The sequence below is a fragment of the Bos mutus genome, chromosome 19 (genome assembly GCF_027580195.1).
Source record: "Bos mutus isolate GX-2022 chromosome 19, NWIPB_WYAK_1.1, whole genome shotgun sequence".
Lineage (NCBI taxonomy): Eukaryota > Metazoa > Chordata > Mammalia > Artiodactyla > Bovidae > Bos > Bos mutus.
Window position 1 is genome coordinate 23278596 of NC_091635.1, and position 18201 is coordinate 23296796.

Consider the following 18201-nt stretch of genomic DNA (forward strand, 5'->3'; position numbering starts at 1 on the left):
CTCTGAGATTCTGCTTCACAAAGTCTGGGGGAGGATCCAGAAATCTGAATTTTAAAAAAGTTCAAACTAGGCAGCTCCAAGAATCTTGAAGAAAACGATCCTTTGTCCCTCCCCCACTATTCCCCCTCCACACCCAGAGTAGAGGAGGGCCACACTGAGACCACTGAGTGGTTGGACTGCCTTCCACCAATATTTAGTGGAGGGCTTCCCTGGTAGCTCAGACGGAAAAGAATCTCCGTGCAGTGCAGGAGCCCGGGGTTCAATCCCTGGGTCAGGAAGATTCCCTGGAGGAGGAAATGGCAAACCACTCCAGTATCCTTGCCTGGAGAATTCCATGGACAGAGGAGCCTGGTGGGCTACAGTCCATGGGGTCGCAAAGAGTCGACACGACTGAGCGACTAACACACTTAATATTTAATGGGGGGTGAAGTTATATATGTTGTGGAAAGCTACAGAGGTTGGGATGGAAGGGTTGAAGAAGACCGACCAACCTCTGGGGTCAGTGGAGGGCCATAGCGAGGGCCGGTAGGGGAGGAGTATACTCTGGGGTGGAGGGGAAGGGGAGGGCTCACAGGCTCCGGTCCCGGAAATCCGATCCCTTTAGGACCCAGAGATGCCAGTCCCCCAGCGGCGGCGGCGAGAAGGGCAGCCGCTTGGTCTCCGGCAGCCGCCGCTCGGGCAGAGCCAGAGAAAGACCGAGGCTCGGGGCGCGGGGGGGAGGGAGGGAGGGAGGGTGGCGCGGCGGCGGAGCGGCCCGGGCCGGCCGAGCAGCTATGGGCGCCCGGGTGCCGGGCCCCTGGAGAGCCAAGGCCCCCGGCCGGGGTGGGGGGTGCCGGGTCTACCAGCCCCGCTGACACCACCTCGGACGATGTGAGCGGGCGCCTCCGCTGCTGCAGGGCAAGCGGTCCCACCGGCTCCGAGCGCCGCTTTTCTAATTTGGGTGGGGGCGACCATACCAGGCCGCTCGGGCTTTGGTAGAAGGGCGGGCTGTCTTTGGCAGCTTGGTTGGGGGAGGCGATCCACACAGGGCGCTCGGAGGTTTTTTTTTTTCTTTTTTTTTTAAAGCGAGGTTAACTGTTTTGGGCAGCTTGGTTTTGGGGGGAGGCTTTAAAAAGGCCTTTCGGGGTTCCTTTTCTCTGGGGGAGGGGGCGGTGGTCCCGACTTGGCCCGCCGCCTGTTGGAAGGGGGGAGCGGGAAGCGTTGGGATGCGAACCCGGCTCCCCCCACTATGATGAAGACGGAGCCACGGGGGCCTGGGGGTCCCCTCCGGAGCGCCTCCCCGCACCGCAGCGCCTACGAGGCGGGCATCCAGGCTCTGAAACCGCCCGACGCGCCCGGGCCCGACGAGGCACCCAAGGCAGCCCACCACAAGAAATATGGCTCCAACGTCCATCGCATCAAAAGTATGTTCCTGCAGATGGGCACGACGGCAGGCGCGCCGGGCGATGCGGGCGGCGGCGCGGGCCCCACCGAGGCCCTGCGGGCGCCCGAGCGCGGCGTGCGCTTGTCGCTGCCGCGGGCCAGCAGCCTGAACGAGAACGTGGACCATAGCGCCCTGTTGAAGCTGGGCACCAGCGTATCGGAGCGCGTGAGCCGCTTCGACTCCAAGCCCGCGCCCTCCGCGCAGCCCGCGCCGCCGCCGCACCCGCCGTCCCGGCTGCAGGAGACGCGGAAGCTGTTCGAACGGAGCGTCCCTGCGGCCGCGGGCGGCGACAAGGAGGCCGCGGCGCGTCGGCTGCTGAGGCAGGAGCGCGCCGGCCTGCAGGACCGGAAGCTGGACGTCGTGGTGCGCTTCAACGGCAGCACCGAGGCGCTGGACAAGCTGGACGCCGACGCCGTGTCGCCGACGGTCAGCCAGCTAAGCGCTGTCTTTGAGAAGGCCGACTCGAGGACCGGCCTCCACCGCGGGCCCGGGCTGCCCAGGGTCGCGGCCGCCGGGATTCCCCAGGTCAACTCGAAGCTGGTCAGTAAGCGGTCCCGGGTGTTTCAGCCGCCCCCGCCGCCGCCCGCCCCGTCGGGGGATGTCCCAGCCGAGAAGGAGCGCGGCCCCGGAGGGCAGCAGCCCTCGCAACACCGAGTGGCCCCCGCCCGGCCGCCCCCCAAGCCCCGGGAGGTGCGCAAGATTAAGCCGGTGGAGGTGGAGGAGAGCGGGGAGTCGGAGGCCGAGGCAGCGCCCACAGAGGTGATCCAGGCGGAGGTGACAGTCCACGCGGCCCTGGAGAATGGCAGCGCCTTGGCAACCACCGCTAGCCCGGCGCCTGAGGAGCAGAAGGCTCAGGCGGCTCCCGAGGAGGAGGCGGCGACCGTGGCGGTGCCTGAAAAGGGGGTGGGCAACGGCCGGGCCCCGGACGTGGCCCCCGAGGACGTAGACGAGTCCAAAAAGGAGGACTTCTCGGAGGCGGACTTGGTGGACGTGAGCGCCTACAGTGGGCTGGGGGAGGACTCTGGGGGCAGTGCCCTGGAGGAGGACGACGAAGAAGAGGAGGAGGGGGAGCCCCCCTACGAGCCCGAGTCGGGGTGCGTGGAGATCCCAGGGCTTTCGGAAGAAGAGGACCCGGCCCCGAGCCGAAAGATCCATTTCAGCACAGCGCCGATCCAAGTAAGTGAGCCCCCCTCCCCGCCCCCGCGCCGCCCCTGCCACGTGCGCGCAGTCGCCCCCGCCTCGCCAGCCAGCCGGCTTTGGCAGGCTGAGTCAGCCCTGTCACCCAGCCCCCTTCCCAGAAGTTACCTCCCTGAGGGGGGCGTGGGGGACTTCCAGCTGTTTGTCAGAGTGGGAGGATATTTAGGCCTGAGATGAGGTGGCCTGCCCTGACCTGCCCTCGGGTTCCTCTGCCTGCTGCCCCACCCTGCCCTGCGCCGGTCCTGGGACACCTGCTTTCCCTTCCTTTTCCAGACATTCTCCCTCCGGAGACTGCCAGAGGCCTGGGCTTAAGTGGTGGGAAGGTGTGTGTGTGTGTGTCTGTGTGTACCTGTGACCTCAGAAGAGCACCCCCACTTTGGTCCTTACTCTGCTGTAGATCGGAGGGGCATGAGGAGCTTAGAAACACCCTTGCTTTCCTCCTGCACCAGAGCTGCACACGGGGGTGGAGGAGCCAGAAACTTCCCAAAACAAAGGTGCAGCCCTTCCTTCAAACTGGCTGTAGCCCTCACCCCAACTTTGCAGAAGTGAAAGAGGGAAGCAGGTCTCTGAGGTTGAGCTGAGCTGGGACCATGTGACTGGGGGCCCTGTTCCCTGGGGTCTGTGCTGGGCCAGCTCCCGAGGTGGGGGTACAAGGTTACATAGGCAGGCATTTTCTGTGGTTTTTGAGGAGGCTAGGCCTTTAGCAGGGTATGGAGGAGGAGGGGGTGGGGCTGGGAAACTCCCAGGTGCCTGGCAGCAGCCTCCTGCTTTTGCTCTTGGCGTTGGCAGGCACCAAGCGCTCTTGCCTCATTCTCTGGGTACCCTGAAAGGACAGAAGATCCTCCCTTTGGGGGGGCACACATACTATTGGTGATTGGTTTGTGGGTTGTGCCAGTGCCCTCAGATTCTCAGGAGAATGCTGGGAGAGATCCCTGGGAGAATTAAGAGCCCCAGCCCCCAGTTTCCTGAGGCTTCCCTGGTGGCTCAGATGGTTAAGAATCTGCTTGCAGTGCACTACCCTCTATTCTTGGCTGGCACATAAAGCTTAAAGACTTTTTCTCACCGCCCCAAGCTCAGCTGTGCCCAAGTCCAAGTCTGCTTTATGGGGCTGTCAAGGCCAAGGAAAGTTCAGCCTTTACCCCTCCCCAGTCAAACCCCCCTCTGTTTGATTGAAATTTCCATAACTCCTGGACACTGAAGCTGCCCGTTTCCTCCTGCCTGCCCCAGCATTAACTAACCTCTGTTCCTCTTCCACCTCCCACCCCAGGGGGCCTGGGAAGTGCAACTCCCCACTTTGGCCAGCCCTTTCCCCCAGGCTGTGACCTCACAAGCCTTTTTGCCTCTCCTCCTTTTCTGAAGAGCTGGGATCCTCGAGGCAGAGAACTGAAGGATATGGGGTGTTTCTTGGGACACTGAGGATGCAAGTGGGGACCACTGAGGGGGTCAGGACACCCCATGGCCCTGCCACAGCAGTTCTCTGAGCTGCCTGATCCCCTCAGAGGTAGAGGTTGGTCTTTTAGTCCTCAGCCTCTGACTGTCTATATTTGACACCTTACCCTGATTTTTGGGTAAAAAATAGCACATGATTTGGAGCAGTGCTCCCTGCCTCCCTGGTGACAGTTGCTCGCCTGTGGTGTGCTGGGCCGCCTTTGTGTGTCTGACTTTTGACCTTGCTGGGGATGTCTTCCTCCCCACCCAGTTTTTCCCTCTCTCTGCCCCACCCCTGCATTGATACTAAGTCCGGGGTCTTGTGCCCCTCGGATGACCCAATTGTTGGCCACAATACAGAGGCTTCTGCTGAGGAAAGAAACCTCAATTCTAGATAGTTATCTGGAAAGGGGGACTGGATCCAGGGCCCTCGGACAGGCTGGACACATGGAGGTGGGCAGTGTGAATGGTGGTCTGAGGCCTCTGACCCTCCGGCCTGGGTTTCTTGCAGGGGGCAGAATTTAATAATCTGAGAAAAGAGGGGAGGACAAAGCCCAGGACAGGCTAGGAGGGTGTTTTGGAGGTCACAGTGTGTGTCTGTGTGTACTTGTGGTGGGGAGGAGTTTGGTTGACCCAGGCTACCACATAGACTGAGGGATGAAGAGACCCTCTCTGCTGGGATAGAGGGTGAGGGTCAAGGGACTGGGATGCAGAAGTGGGCCAAAGCCAGTTTGCCAGATCTAGGCGCATGGCAGCCCTGTCCTGGGGCTTGGGACCTATGTACAATGGGGACAAAGTCCCAGTGACCTACCCACCAGTCTCATCCCACGCTGCTATGGGCTAGCTCCCATGACCTTGGACAGTGGGTCTAGCATCTTGCACAGTATGTGGACTGGGTGGCCCATTTCTCCCAGGAGCTTGGGGCTACTGGCCAGATGTCAAGAGGGCAGTCTGACTGCTGCACCATTGACAAAGAACTCTAAGGGTTTGCACTCTTTCTCTGATGCTGTAAAGTTGAGGGCAGTGAGTTAAGTGACCCATGTAGGCCCCTCCCAGCTAGGAGCCCCCTTGTGGGAGCCATTGTGTTTGGGGGGTGACACTAAACCGAGGCTGGGGCACAAGAGCTGCTGGCCTGGGTGCCCGTAGCGCCTGCTTCTGGAGGAGAGGGACCCTGGCAGGGGCCTCAGGGAGACAGTGTCCCACTCCAGCTGCTCAGGCCTCAGGCCCAGCCATCTGATAGAGCTGCTGCTACCCTTCATCGCCCCCACTTGGCTCCAAGTGGTGCCAACCTGTCGCTGCAGGCAGTGAAACAGGAACATGTCATGATGCCCCAAATGGTGCTCATTAACCTCCCACCAGGAGCACCCCGCCTGGACCCAGACTTAGGCACTCCTGCAGAGCCCTTGTCCTACCTTCTCTGCTCTTTGGAGGAGGGTCAGGCTGGGGATTCCCCTTTCTGCTGAGCCAGCAGAGGGGTTCAGAGGACAACAAGGCCAGGTTCACTGCGGACAGTGTCAGAGGCTGCCACTTGCCTGCTGTCCTTGCTTTCTGCAGGGTATTGCGCCCAGGACCTCTGCCCGGGCCTCCCAGTGCCCTGGGGATAAGCGGGGTACCTCAGAGAGCTGCGGTTCAGAAGGGAGCTTGAGGTCTGGCCATGTGGCCAAGGCCATAGGGGCCCCTCAAGAGGAGGGCCTGCCCATTCTCCGTGGGGGGACCGGTGGTCCTTCTGCTTCTGCCTCTCTCCTCCCCTTTCCCCACCCGCCACCGCCGGTGTCTCACACCCGCTCCCCCCTCCCCATCTGGCATCCTCCCGCATCTCCTCCACTCCTTATCCCTCCTCCTCTTCCCCTCTGCTACTCAGCGTGTTCCTTCCTCTCTCCTGCCGTCTGTGTCCACCCTCGTCTTTGGGATGGGGACTGTCTGTTGGTCTCTCTCTGACCTGGGAGCCTGGGTTCATGAGTATGACAGTTTCTCCAGCATTGACCTTCCTTTCTTCTAACTGGCTGTGCTTGTGTGGTCAGGGCTGCAGGAGAGAGTCATGGCGTGGATGTGGCAAGGCTGGGTTCCTTTCTGCCTTGCCCCCTACCTCAGAACTAGAAGGGCCCCACTCTGAGCTGGGATCAGCACGGGCTGGGGAAGGCCTCACCTCAGCCTGTCTGGGGGTGGGGGAGGCCTCTGGCAGGAGGGGAGCGCAGTGGCTGGCGCAGCCTGCCCCTTCAGCCTCCTCTCACTGGGTTAGCCCTTGCCCTCCTATTGGCGCCTCTGACAAGCAGCCTCTCCCCCAGGTGTTCAGTACCTACTCCAACGAGGACTACGATCGTCGCAACGAGGACGTGGATCCCATGGCAGCCTCTGCTGAGTACGAGCTGGAGAAGCGGGTGGAGAGGTTGGAGCTGTTCCCTGTGGAGCTGGAGAAGGGTGAGCTGGGCCACTGAGCCTCTGCCTTGTGCCAACTTCCGCCCTGGATGGACCCTCAGGGCTTCCACTGAGATGTTCTGCTTCCTCTAACTGGGCTTCTGTCAGCACCCCACAGCCACACAGACTCAGCCCAGCCCAAAGCTCCACCATCACACTGTCCCGCTGCACTCTGCTTCTGCAGTTGTCAGGCCCCGCATGAGCACTGTGGGCTGGGTCCTGGGCTCTGCAGGCCAAGCCACAATGGGAGAGCGATGGAAGGGGGAGAGGGCAGGCATGGCTGGGACGCTCACACCTAAGTGCGTCCTTGGCACAGTGAGGGGGCCAGGAAAGGAAGGAGGGGCCTCTGTAAAAGCATTTAACAGGAGACCTGATCAGACCTGAGGGGATTCCCAAGGAAAGAGACGCTTGAGTTGAACTCTGAAGAGGAGATGAGGGGAGTCTGCGGAAAAGAGGAGAGAGACCTGGTGGACTCGGAGGGTGGGGGAGAAGGCTGCGCATACAGGACCTTGTTGACCACTTTTCTAAGATGGACTGGGAGCCTTGCAAGGTGTGAGAAAGGTATTCTAGAGAGACTATACCAAGCTGTGCTGTGGGGCAAAGGGTTGTACATGGTTGGAGAGGGGCCCCTGTAGTGTGGACATGGTGATGGCCATGTGGGAAGGGGGTGGACTTGAGGGATTCTTGGAAGGTGGGATTGACAGCATTTGGGTGTTACTTGGCTTCCACAGAGGCTGCAGGGAGAGGCAGGAGTCCAGGTGACTCCCAGGCCCCGTGAAGGGGGGGCAGGCTGGAAAAGCCTATTTGTGGGGGAAGATCTCGTTCAGATGTCAGAGGCCCATGAGACAGAGGGGGGCAGCTGTGGAGAGAGGAGTAGGTTTTGCGGGAGAGAAAAGCAGGAGGTCTTGAGTCACTGAGGCTGTGAGTAGGGATGAGACTGCTTAGGGAGGGGGACCATCAGCCCCCTCGTGGCTCCCCCACCCATCCCCATGGCCACCACACACCTCATCTGCATACAGATAGTGCCCCTTCAGCACGTCCTGCTGCCCATCAGTTCTTTGGCTGGGGCAGAGGGCAGTGACCCAAGAGCATTCTAGTTGGCTTGGCAAAGAGGGAGTGACAGAACCAGATGTGGGACATCCCCTCAGCATGGAGACTGCTTCTTGAGGTGAGGCTGTGCCCCACTGTGAGGGTTGGGGATGGGCCTCTCACTCTGTCCCCGGCAAATCCTCAACCCATCCTACCCTCCTACTGGCTTCTCATCACCCTCTGCTTCACAGACTCCGAGGGCCTGGGCATCAGCATCATTGGCATGGGGGCCGGGGCGGACATGGGCCTTGAGAAGCTGGGCATCTTCGTCAAGACCGTGACTGAGGGCGGCGCGGCCCATCGGGACGGCAGGTACCGCCTCCCCTTCCCTTATCAGCCGTGGTCTGCGGGGCGGGTCGCCAGGTGGGGCCCAGGCGTTCGTGGAGACCACTGTGCCTGTTGCTGGCCCGCCCCCCGGGAGCAGTGAGCAGCGCAGCAGGGCCCTCGGCCTCGTGGCATTGCATGCTGTGTAGGTGTCGTGTTTCGGGCCATGGTGAGGAGAGCGTGGGTGCGGAGGCTCTGTGCCTAGTAGAGTACACATTGAGCTTTTTCATTTAGGAAATATTGAGCCTGTGACACTGTTGCAGGGCTGGTGCCAGGCCCTGGGAGTCAGTGATGAGGGCCTTGATCTTAAGAAGCATGTAGTGTAGTAAGGCAGATGGGCATTCAAGAGGGCACACAGAAAACGGCGACATGGACAAAAGTACAGGGCGGCACTAAAGGCTAAGTCAGGAGGGCTTGGCCTCTTTGGGTTTCAGGGAAGTCTTCCTGGAGGAAGTGACATTGGAGTTGAGACCTAAAGCATGAGCAGGAGTGGAGTGTGCAGAGTGTCCCAGGCAGGGCACCAAAAGCAGGCAGGTGTGGCTGAGCTAGAGACCACGGGATTCAGGTGTCTTATGAGGTTAGAAGAGCCCATGGGGGCGCTGCGCCCGGGAGGAGGCTGCTCCTTGCCTACATGCTTACGTTTGGCCCCTGAGGCTGGAAGGTGTGAGTTCGGTGGGTCAGAGGGCTCAGGAAAGATCCCCTGGAGTTCTGGGCAGCCCAGTGAGCCCTTTGGAGCCTCCCCACTGTGTGTGAATTGCCGAGGGGGAGTGGGAACGGCTGTAGGGCACCCCCAGGCTGTAAGTTAAAGGTTAATATCAGGGTGCCTTGTGCTACCTCTAAGCCCAGACCCCTCCATGTGACAGAGTTGACTGTTTGTTCCTGTGAGGACTGGGGTCATGCTGCTAGAGGTGGAGTTGCCTCATTCAGGAAGCTTCTATCTGCTGCAGCCCAGATGGCATGGTGGGCAGGGGTGGGAGTGAGCAGAAAAAGGAAGGTGACCACCCCTACTCTTTTACTTACTCCCTCATTTGAACTTCCCAGAGCCTTTCCCATGGTTGCCTGTTGGCCGGTTGGGGAATGTGTGTGTATGTGAGGGTGTCCCCATGTGGGGTGGGTGGTGGGGGCGAACTGTTGACAGGAGACCATTTCTTCCTTTTCTGTGTGGGAGCCCTGCGAGGAGGCCTGGCACTGAGGGGAGGTGGGAGTGGAGGATGGAGGTGGCCAGGTGTCCCTCCCGTGCTTCCATCCCCCTTGCGGTCAGGCTGGGCCAGTCCCATCTCTCCTTGTGTGGGGAACAGGGCTTCCAGGGCCATAGCTGGAGCGTACTGGGGGCTGTGCACAGGGGGGACTAACCCCGTGGGACTGTAGTGAACACAGATCGCGGGCATTTGAAAGAAATCTGTGGGCTCAGGTCTGTGCCGAATGGGTGTGTAAGAGGGTGGGCTGCATGTCAGGTGTGTGCTAGAGGCCGTAGCTGGTGTGTGTGGCCATGATGAACTCTGTGGATGCCACGCTGGTCTGTCGAGTGATGGAGGAAGGGACTAGTGTGTGATTGCCTTGGGAAGTGTGCTTGCCACCCTTCCTGGTTCTGGATGCCCGTGTCGGTTGTGCTTGCCTGGGTCTCACTGCCCATGCGCCTGGCTGATACCTGATCCTCCGGCCTCATGCCTCTTATGCAGGTAGACAAAGTACTGGGTTCCTGTGGGGACTGAGCCTTGAGTTTCTGATGGGAAGGGGGCCATGTCTACCCTAGCTCCACAGTTCCCCTCGGGATCCCCTAACCAATGTTACCCACCTCCCCCTCGCCCGTCCCCAGGATCCAGGTGAACGATCTCCTGGTGGAGGTGGATGGAACGAGTCTGGTGGGAGTGACCCAGAGCTTTGCAGCCTCCGTGCTCCGGAATACCAAGGGCCGTGTGCGGTGAGGCCCAGGAGGGTGGGGGCGGTGGGGAGTGGGCGCAGACAGGAGGCTCAGCCCTCATCGGGCCACTCTGCCCGCCTGCCCACACCCAGTTGAGATCCTCTGTGGCCCAACTTACAGAGACGTTTCCACTGTGGAAAGGAATTGCTATGTGCTTATCCGTTGCCCCATCTCCCTTCACATCTCCCGCCCCTGACCACTGCTGGCCACCAGCACTCAGGCTTCAGGCCTGTTGTCCACCATGCCTCCAAACTGGCCTCTTGGTCGTCTTCTTTCCCCACTGTCTGTCCTGACTCATTCATTGAAGATCCCAAGATGTGCAGGAAGGATGCCATCCAGATCGGGGTTTATCCCTCCCTCCCTCTAGCCTGGTATAGTCTGAGGACTCTCCTCCTTGGGTCTGCCAACTGAAGAGGTTGGGTTAGAGGCTCCCTATGTTCATCTCTGGCATAACATTCAGGGACAACTCCATGCCCCCTCCAAAAGGGGCACTGCCCCCAGGAAAGGGTGGTAGAGAGAAACAGGATGTGGGTGGCCACGGAGAGGAGGGGCTGGTGCCTGGAAGTTCCACGATTTCCTTTCCATCCTAATCTCCAGTCGCCATCATCCCGCCCCTTCCTGAAGCTCAAGGACTTGGAGAGCATATAAGACAGCCCTCCACAGTTCCAGGGTCAGCTTTGCCAGGCCCCTGCCTCATTTTCTCCCATGTGGTGAGGGAAGAGCTCCTACACTGGCACCTCCTGACCTCATGTCCCCGACAGCCTAGCCTGAAGTTTGGCTGACATCTCCCCATCCCCCGAACTGGCCAGGAGGGCTAATGAGTCTCTGCTACTCCTGGGAAAGAAACCCAATAAGGGCCCCCTGTTCCCCTATTCATTATTAACACTCTGCAGTCTCTGGACTCAGCCCTCTCATTTCATCTCCCCAGGGAGGACCTGGGTATTGAGAGGGGAGTACCAATGGGGAGGATGGTGGCATTTCCAGCTAAGGACAGAGAAAAAGGAGACAATGCTGGTGCCCCTGCAGGTTTATGATTGGCCGGGAGCGGCCCGGTGAGCAGAGTGAGGTGGCCCAGCTAATTCAGCAGACCCTGGAACAGGAGCGATGGCAGCGGGAGATGATGGAGCAGAGATACGCCCAGTACGGCGAGGATGACGAGGAGGTAGGGACTCTACTTGGCTGGGAGCGTCATCGTCCCCTGGTGGCCTGATGGAGCATTACAGCTGTCCCCTGCCTCTGCCACTTTCCCAGGCCTTGTGAAGAACCCCAGAGCGCCACTCCTGTCCTGGGGGAGCCCCTAATCTGAGAAGCAATGCAGATCCCTCCCTTAAAGAATCTCTAGTTTGATGGAGGAATCACACCCTCTGTCTTCAGAAAGCCTTCCTGGTCCTACAAAGAAAACATAGTTCCCTCTAAGAGCCGCCACTCTGAGGAAGGAGACAGCTCTAGGCCTCAGGGGACCTGCTGCGTGAGGAGGGGAAAGCAAAGGCTGTTTCTTCAGGTCTTAGTCTTTTATGGGATAACTCCTGCCTTCAGGAGACTTTCCGGAAGTCACAAACCATGCCCCTGGTGTGGACCCCTGGCTGATGGAGGAGGTCATGACCCATACCCCTGGGTCGCACTCAGTCTGCCGTGGACTAACCACTGCTGGTTTCAGCCCTAGTCATCAGGGCTGGGGTAGGCTGGCGTGGGCAGGGGACACAGCCTCCTGTCCCCCTTCACAGACGGGAGAGTATGCCACCGACGAGGATGAGGAGCTGAGCCCCACATTCCCAGGGGGCGAGATGGCCATCGAGGTGTTCGAGCTGGCAGAGAATGAGGATGCCCTGTCCCCGGTGGACATGGAGCCCGAGAAGCTGGTGCACAAGTTCAAGGAGGTGCGCAGAGGGGCCCCTGGGCTGGTGGAGGGCAAGGGCAGGTTAGTATTTAGTGCTGCAGCACTGCCTGCCCCAGCCAGAGCTGAGTGTCTGTGCCCTCGCCCCCACAGCTCCAGATTAAGCATGCTGTGACTGAGGCCGAGATCCAGCAGCTGAAGAGAAAGGTAAGAGCGGCGGGAAGTGGGGGAGGCTGAGGGCATGGGGGCGACAGTCTTCCACCCTCAGCTGTACATGTCGACCCTTGTCCAGCACCCACAGGCGCATGGAAAACAAGCTGCTCTGAAGTAAGGGAGGCTAGTGTTAAGAGCTAGACCGTCTCTCCACCACTCACTTGCTGCTCCGAGCCTCATTCTCCATAAAATGGTTTGATAATAGTGCCAGGACCATAGGACCACTGTGAGAATAAAATAGAATAATACATGTAAGGTCTTTAGTACAGGTCTGACACATAATAGTTGCTTAATAAAAAGTTGAGCTGTTAGCTGTCAGCCCTCTAATAGCTGAATGTGGATGTCTTCACGTTCACACAGTCCCACGCATGTCCTCTACATAAAAGCCTAGCATTTAGCCTAGCCTAAATGCAAACCACCCAGAGATCCAAACATCAGCCCAGATCCCAGGTACATGGTACTCACAGACCCACCCACCCAGACACCCTCTCTGCTTAGACATAACATGAGGACAATGGACCCATGCTTCACAAGCAAGACTTTTGTGTCCATCTGCTTATGTGTCTGTCTGCTGTGAGATATAGCATGTTTCATGGAACATGCACATTCTCACAGAGATACCATGTATAGATACCGGCACAAGCATACTGGGTGCCAGCACCCTTAGAGGCATAGATATACAGACTTCTGAAGCACAGGCTGTGCATTAGGAGTCCCGATCCCCATGGGGCTTCCAGTGTGGCAGGGAGAGGCAGAGGCACACAGGGGTTCTGCAGACATTGTGCACCCAGGCACACACAGGTGCATTCCCATATGTGGGCTTAGACCAACATGCCTGGAGACAGGAGACTGTGAAGCTGAGCCCCAGAGGGAAGACAGGGTTTAGGTGACTGAGGCAGAGGAAGGGCATTTCTGGTGGGGAGACAAACGTGAGCTTGGAGGCTGGCTTTGGAAAGAGGCCTGCAGGCTATGGCAGCCATTCTGGGGGTGGAGGGGAGTGGAAGGTAGAGCTGAATTGCCAGGATGGGCTGTAGCAGTATCCTGACTCCCCACTGAGGACTCCAGCCTGGATCCTGTGGCCATATGAGACCAGGAGGAGGAAGGTCACTATCCCCAAAGTGGGAGGCATGAGGGTGAGCAGGACTTGGAGACTGGTGAACCAGCTAGAGGCCCAAGTGGTGCCCTGGCAGGTATGGGCAGGGCTACCCAGGGCACAGGCAGAGGGTATCTACAGGAAGGACGGATTCGAGTTGCATTTCCCAGGTCGAGGCGACAGTTCATGTTCTTAGAGTAGGTGCAGAGCATAAAGGGAAGGAACAGTCAAAGGTCTTTCAATTTATAAACACCTTTGGGCTTCCCTGGTGGCTCAGGTGGTAAAGAATCTGCCTGCAGTGTGGGAGACCTGGGTTCAGTCCCTGGGTTGGGAAGATCCCCTGGAGAAGGGAATGGCTACCCACTCTAGTATTCTTGCCTGAGGCTACAGGCAAGAGTAGCCTGGCAGGCTACAGTCCATGGGTTCGCAAAGAGTCAGACACGACTGAGCAGCTTTCACTTTCTTTCTAGGTGTGTGGCACCATCCAATTCATGTGATGGGCAAAAGCACTTGATCCTTGCCCTGTGTGGCTTAGAGTCCGCATGGCAACATTTGTACATAGAAGCTGACACAGGCTTTATAGGAGAGGACAGGGTCCCTGAACTCCTAGAGCTGGTGGAACCTGATGAAGCTGGAATGTGTGGGGGTCTGTGCTGTCAGAGAGAATCACAGGAGACTTCTGGGGAAGTGAAATACTGAGCTCAGCTGAAGGCTGAGCTAGTGGGAAATGATGAGGTAGTGGGAGGGTAGATGGGAGCATTCCAGGCACAGGGAACAGTGAGGCGAAGCCCTGCAGCAAGAGGGAACGTAGGTCCAAGGATGTGCAGGAAGGCCTATGTAGCTGGGACACAGAGGGCAAGGGGTGTTTGCAGCCAGCAAAGTTGGAGGGGCAGTCAGGGGCTTGAAGCTCAGCACTGGGGTGGCAGTGAGATGATGGCACCTTTGGACGGAGGTGGGCTAGTCAGAAAAGGAGGAATAAGTTTGTGTAGGTGGGGCCAAGTTTGGGGCAGGGTGCCTCTGAGGAACCCGAAGTAAAGTTGGGCTGGAGATTTGGGGCTCAGTGCTCAGAGGTGGTGAAGAAAGTGAGTACAGAGGGAACAGAGGCCCTATGATTGGGCTGTGGAGCTAGGAGGTCTGCACTGGGGTGGCACGGGCACTAGGCGAGCAGCCAGGACTGTCTAGGAAGCCGCAGAAGCCAGGGCTACAGAGAGGGAACAGAGGGCAGTGGTGCCCTGTTCTCACCCATCTACCATCACACTGTGTAGCCTTTGTGAGCTTGGCAAGGCAGGAATCAGTCCCACTTTACAGATGGGAGGAATGCAGCTTAAGACAAAAGTGGCCTTACCCCAAGTCACGGAGATAGTCAGTTATGAACGCGGGCGGCCTGCCTTCTAGGAGTGCAGCACGTATTAGGGCTCCTGGCTGGGACAGATGGGGTCCTCCCTCTCCGGGTTTCAGTTCCCAGACTCAGCCAAGGAGAGTCAGTAGTTGGGGGGCAGTGGGCTCCACATCTGCAGGAATCATCCAGAGACTGTCGTCCCCACCAACCCAGGGCTGTTCCTTCCTCTCAGCTGCAGAGCCTGGAGCAGGAGAAGGGGCGGTGGCGGGTGGAGAAGGCCCAGCTGGAGCAGAGCGTGGAGGAGAACAAGGAGCGCATGGAAAAACTGGAGGGCTACTGGGGTGAGGCCCAGAGCCTGTGCCAGGCTGTGGATGAGCACCTGCGGGAGACCCAGGCCCAGTACCAGGCCTTGGAGCGCAAATATAGCAAGGCCAAGCGCCTCATCAAAGACTACCAGCAGAAGTACGTGTGGGGGCTGGGAGCCCTGGACCTGAGGAGGATGGAGAGGCCTGTGGTGGGGCCTCCCCACCCCAGCCAAGTAGGGGGGCCAGGAGCGCAGAAGTTGGAGGGTCCTTTTGGGGGGGTACCTGGGTTCGTAATGACTGGGTGCCAGAGCCAACAAGCCAGGCCCCAGAGGCTTTGGGAAGGTTAGGGATCTCCAGACCTGAGAACAAGGAGTGGGCAAGAGCTGCCAAGGACAGGGCTGAAGACCCTGAGACTCTCTGAATGGAAGCCAGACCACACAGCCTTACCCACTGTCTGTCCCCCACTGATCCCCAGGGAGATTGAGTTTCTGAAAAAGGAGACAGCACAGCGCCGGGTTCTGGAGGAGTCAGAGCTGGCGAGGAAGGAGGAGATGGACAAGCTCCTGGACAAGGTAGGCCCGGGATGCCACAGGGGCAGGAGGGAGCAGCAGGTCAGTCACCCTGTGGATCCTGGAGGGAGAAGAGTCGTGGCTGGGAGCTCAGGGTCATGTCCCTAGCAGGGGGGCAGGCGGGGCAGGGCCCGAGTCCAATGCTCAGTCCTGATGCCCTCTCCCCCTTTTTTTCAGATCTCAGAACTGGAAGGAAACCTGCAAACACTGAGGAATTCCAATTCTACTTAACAGGAATCATTCCTTAACCGGACAATAATTAATCCCCTCCCATTGTCCTCCCTCCCCTGTCCTCAATACTTGACCCCGCCCCCTATCAGCCTGGGGACAGGTGCCCCGACTTGCCCACGCCTCCACCCCACCTCACCCAGCTTCAGGGACCAGAGGGCCCACATCATATAGGCCCCTTAAGGTGGCCCAGGCAGACCGGTGGCTGGAAGGATGGCCTCCTTGCCCATGGGGCTGGGGCACAGAGGCCATGGAATGCCAGGGGCTGGCCTGGGTGGTGGATGAACACAAGGACCTGCAGACCAAACTGCCAGATTTTACGGCCTCCAGCCTTTGTCTCTGGACTGGAACAGGGCTGGGGGCTCTCCCAGCATCTCACCGCCTGGAGGCTGCCTCCTGATCACGGAGCTCCTAGGTGGTCCCTGGGCCTCTTGACTTGAGATTCTACCATCTTGGCCCTTCCCTCCTCCCCTATCATTGTGCTGTTCTGTTGCATTCTTATCCTCCTGCTGGGAAGGGTTGTCTCCACACCTCCTCCCATCCTTGTCCACCCTCCCAGGAGGGATAGAGTCCACTCAGAGCCTGGAGGCTGGGCCTGACCCTGCACTGATTTCTTATGAATCCTTCATGAAAAGGGGAGAGCCCAGGACATGTGGTGTCCAGCTCCCCCTTCTCCTGGGGCAGCAGCCCTCAATTTCTCCTTGTGCCTCCCCTCCCCCAGGTGCCAAATAGCCATAACCTCCTGGAACCATTCTGTGGCCTCTCTGGGGTCCAGGTTTCCTGGCCAAGCCTGTCAATGCAAGGGAGGAGAAGAGGTCAGTTTAGAGGGCCTGGTTTTAGGCAAGGGGAACATTTCTTACTGGAGAGCCAAGTCCCGTCCTGCCCTACGCAGGGCCACACCTGGAAGCCTTGTACTAACATCAGAGATTCAGCCTCACCCCACCCACACCCACAGTTTTCCAGTGTTTTGACTGGAGGGCAAAATTTTACTACTTTTCTTCTTTTTGGAGACCAGGGCTGCGCTGCTAGCAGCCTGCTTTCTAAGTGAAATCGACTCTGTTTCCCCACTTTAACCCCAAATCGGGGCTTGGACCAAGGGAGGTGAGACCCCTACCCCAGGTCCCCTCCCCTTTCAGAAACCATCTCATTTTTGCCTCTTCGTCATGCCCCTGCCTCAGCCTGGGTTTTTGTTCTTTTTTAAAAAAAAACAACCCCTGTACCATCCGTTTTGGCTTCCTCTCGTCCCCTGTAAATAGGCCATGCCATCAATCAGTATTTCTCAGCAATCTGTTCCTGCCCCCAGATGTGCGCCTACCCCGTGAAAGAGCTGGCTATTTTAGTGCCTGGGCCCGTGCAATTCACCTCCTCGGCCTCAGCAGACGGAGGGGGCGGGGCCAGGGGCGGGGCTGTTGGGGGGGCTTCCGGTTTCTCCGCCGAGGGCCACCCTAGCCCCGCCTTTTGCAGGACTGCGTCTCTGTATATAATATATATATGTATGTATTGTTCCCGGTTTTGTACGGATCATGCCCTCTGTCAGGTCACTCCCATAAAAGCAGTCCCCAGAGCTTTGCCGCCTGGTTTCTTGATTCGCGGGAGGAGGTATGGGATGCCAGTCTGAGTTAGGTGGTCTGCCAGTTCTACCTCTGACCCTGAGGAGCTTTATGAGAACCCTTGTTCTTGCAAACTCCATTTGCCACCCCCGCTCCCATCCCTTCTGGGCAGGGCTGGGATTTCTAGAGCGTTCCTTAGGCTCATCACTCAGCTCTTTCTTATAAGGCCTCCAATGGAATTAAGAGGATGAGTTAGATACGGTAATGGAGATACCCAACCCCTACTCTCCCACTAGGCACCCTGTAGAAGGTACGGGAAAGATTAAAGGTGGTGGTGGTAGCTGTGGATGGGAAATGATAAGTCAGAGCAGTTTTGTGCCCAGGGTCCTAGAGAATCCCTCGGGTTGGCCAGAGAGAACTAGCCCTCCATCCTGCCAGCAGCTCTGGTTGCTAACTCACCAGTTCTAATACCAATGGGTCCGGGAGTCCAGATGCCAGGGTTCCAAAGACAAGTCCCAAAGAGAGATGAGAGCAGGGGACCCACCCCCAACACCAGCCTTTCTTGCTTTGGGAAGCTGTGTGCTATATGTGAAAAAACTGAACCACAAGGCACTTGGTGTTCAGTGGCCTGACCCCCAGAAAGATTCTCACAGACCTGTCTGCCCTAAAGAATGAAAGTCCCAAAATTAGGACTCTTCAGGATCACCTTGGTGGGTCCCTGATAAACCTCAACCGGAACTCCCAGTTGTAGTCAGCTCCTGTGTTGGCCACTCCTGGATGGCTCTGTCACACAAGTCTCCATGTCAAGCCAAATTCTAGCTTCTGATAGCTTCCCTTCAAAAGTCCTAGTTCTACATCCCAGGGCCATATAGAACCAGTCCAGCTCTGCCACTCGAGAAGCACCTGGCAACCGGGAGATGGTGGTCATGCATCTCCATGAGAGCCATCTTCTCTTACAAGTGGATCTTCCTTGGAACACTTCAGGGAAGACAGTTTCAGGTGGCTGAATCCCAGGATCAGAAACCACCAAACCACAAGGTCACTGGTTATATCTCCCGACTTACAGGTGATTTAGGCCCTGCTCAGGTAACCTAGCCAAGTTCGAAGTGAAGTGGCTGGACCTCCCTGGGTGTTGAGGGGGACATGGGAGTTGTGACGAAGGCTTCTGTTGATCTGATCTGATCAGAGTTGAGCATCCGGGGTGGGGTCCTATGCCTGTCTGTCCTGTGTATTAGGTGAGGGGCTTGCACACTGTACGTTCCAAAAGGTGGAA

General features: G+C 58.3%; 1 protein-coding gene across 1 annotated transcript; it reads left to right on the forward strand.

Moving 5' to 3' along the window:
* Positions 1-691: 691 nt before the first annotated feature.
* PPP1R9B (protein phosphatase 1 regulatory subunit 9B) lies at positions 692-16942 on the forward strand. Its single transcript, XM_070389702.1, has 10 exons — positions 692-2599; positions 6334-6466; positions 7744-7864; positions 9693-9797; positions 10824-10959; positions 11522-11674; positions 11785-11838; positions 14509-14738; positions 15057-15153; positions 15328-16942. The coding sequence occupies exons 1-10, from the start codon at positions 1229-1231 to the stop codon at positions 15379-15381; spliced, it is 2454 nt and encodes an 817-aa protein (XP_070245803.1). The 5' UTR covers positions 692-1228; the 3' UTR covers positions 15382-16942.
* Positions 16943-18201: the final 1259 nt, after the last annotated feature.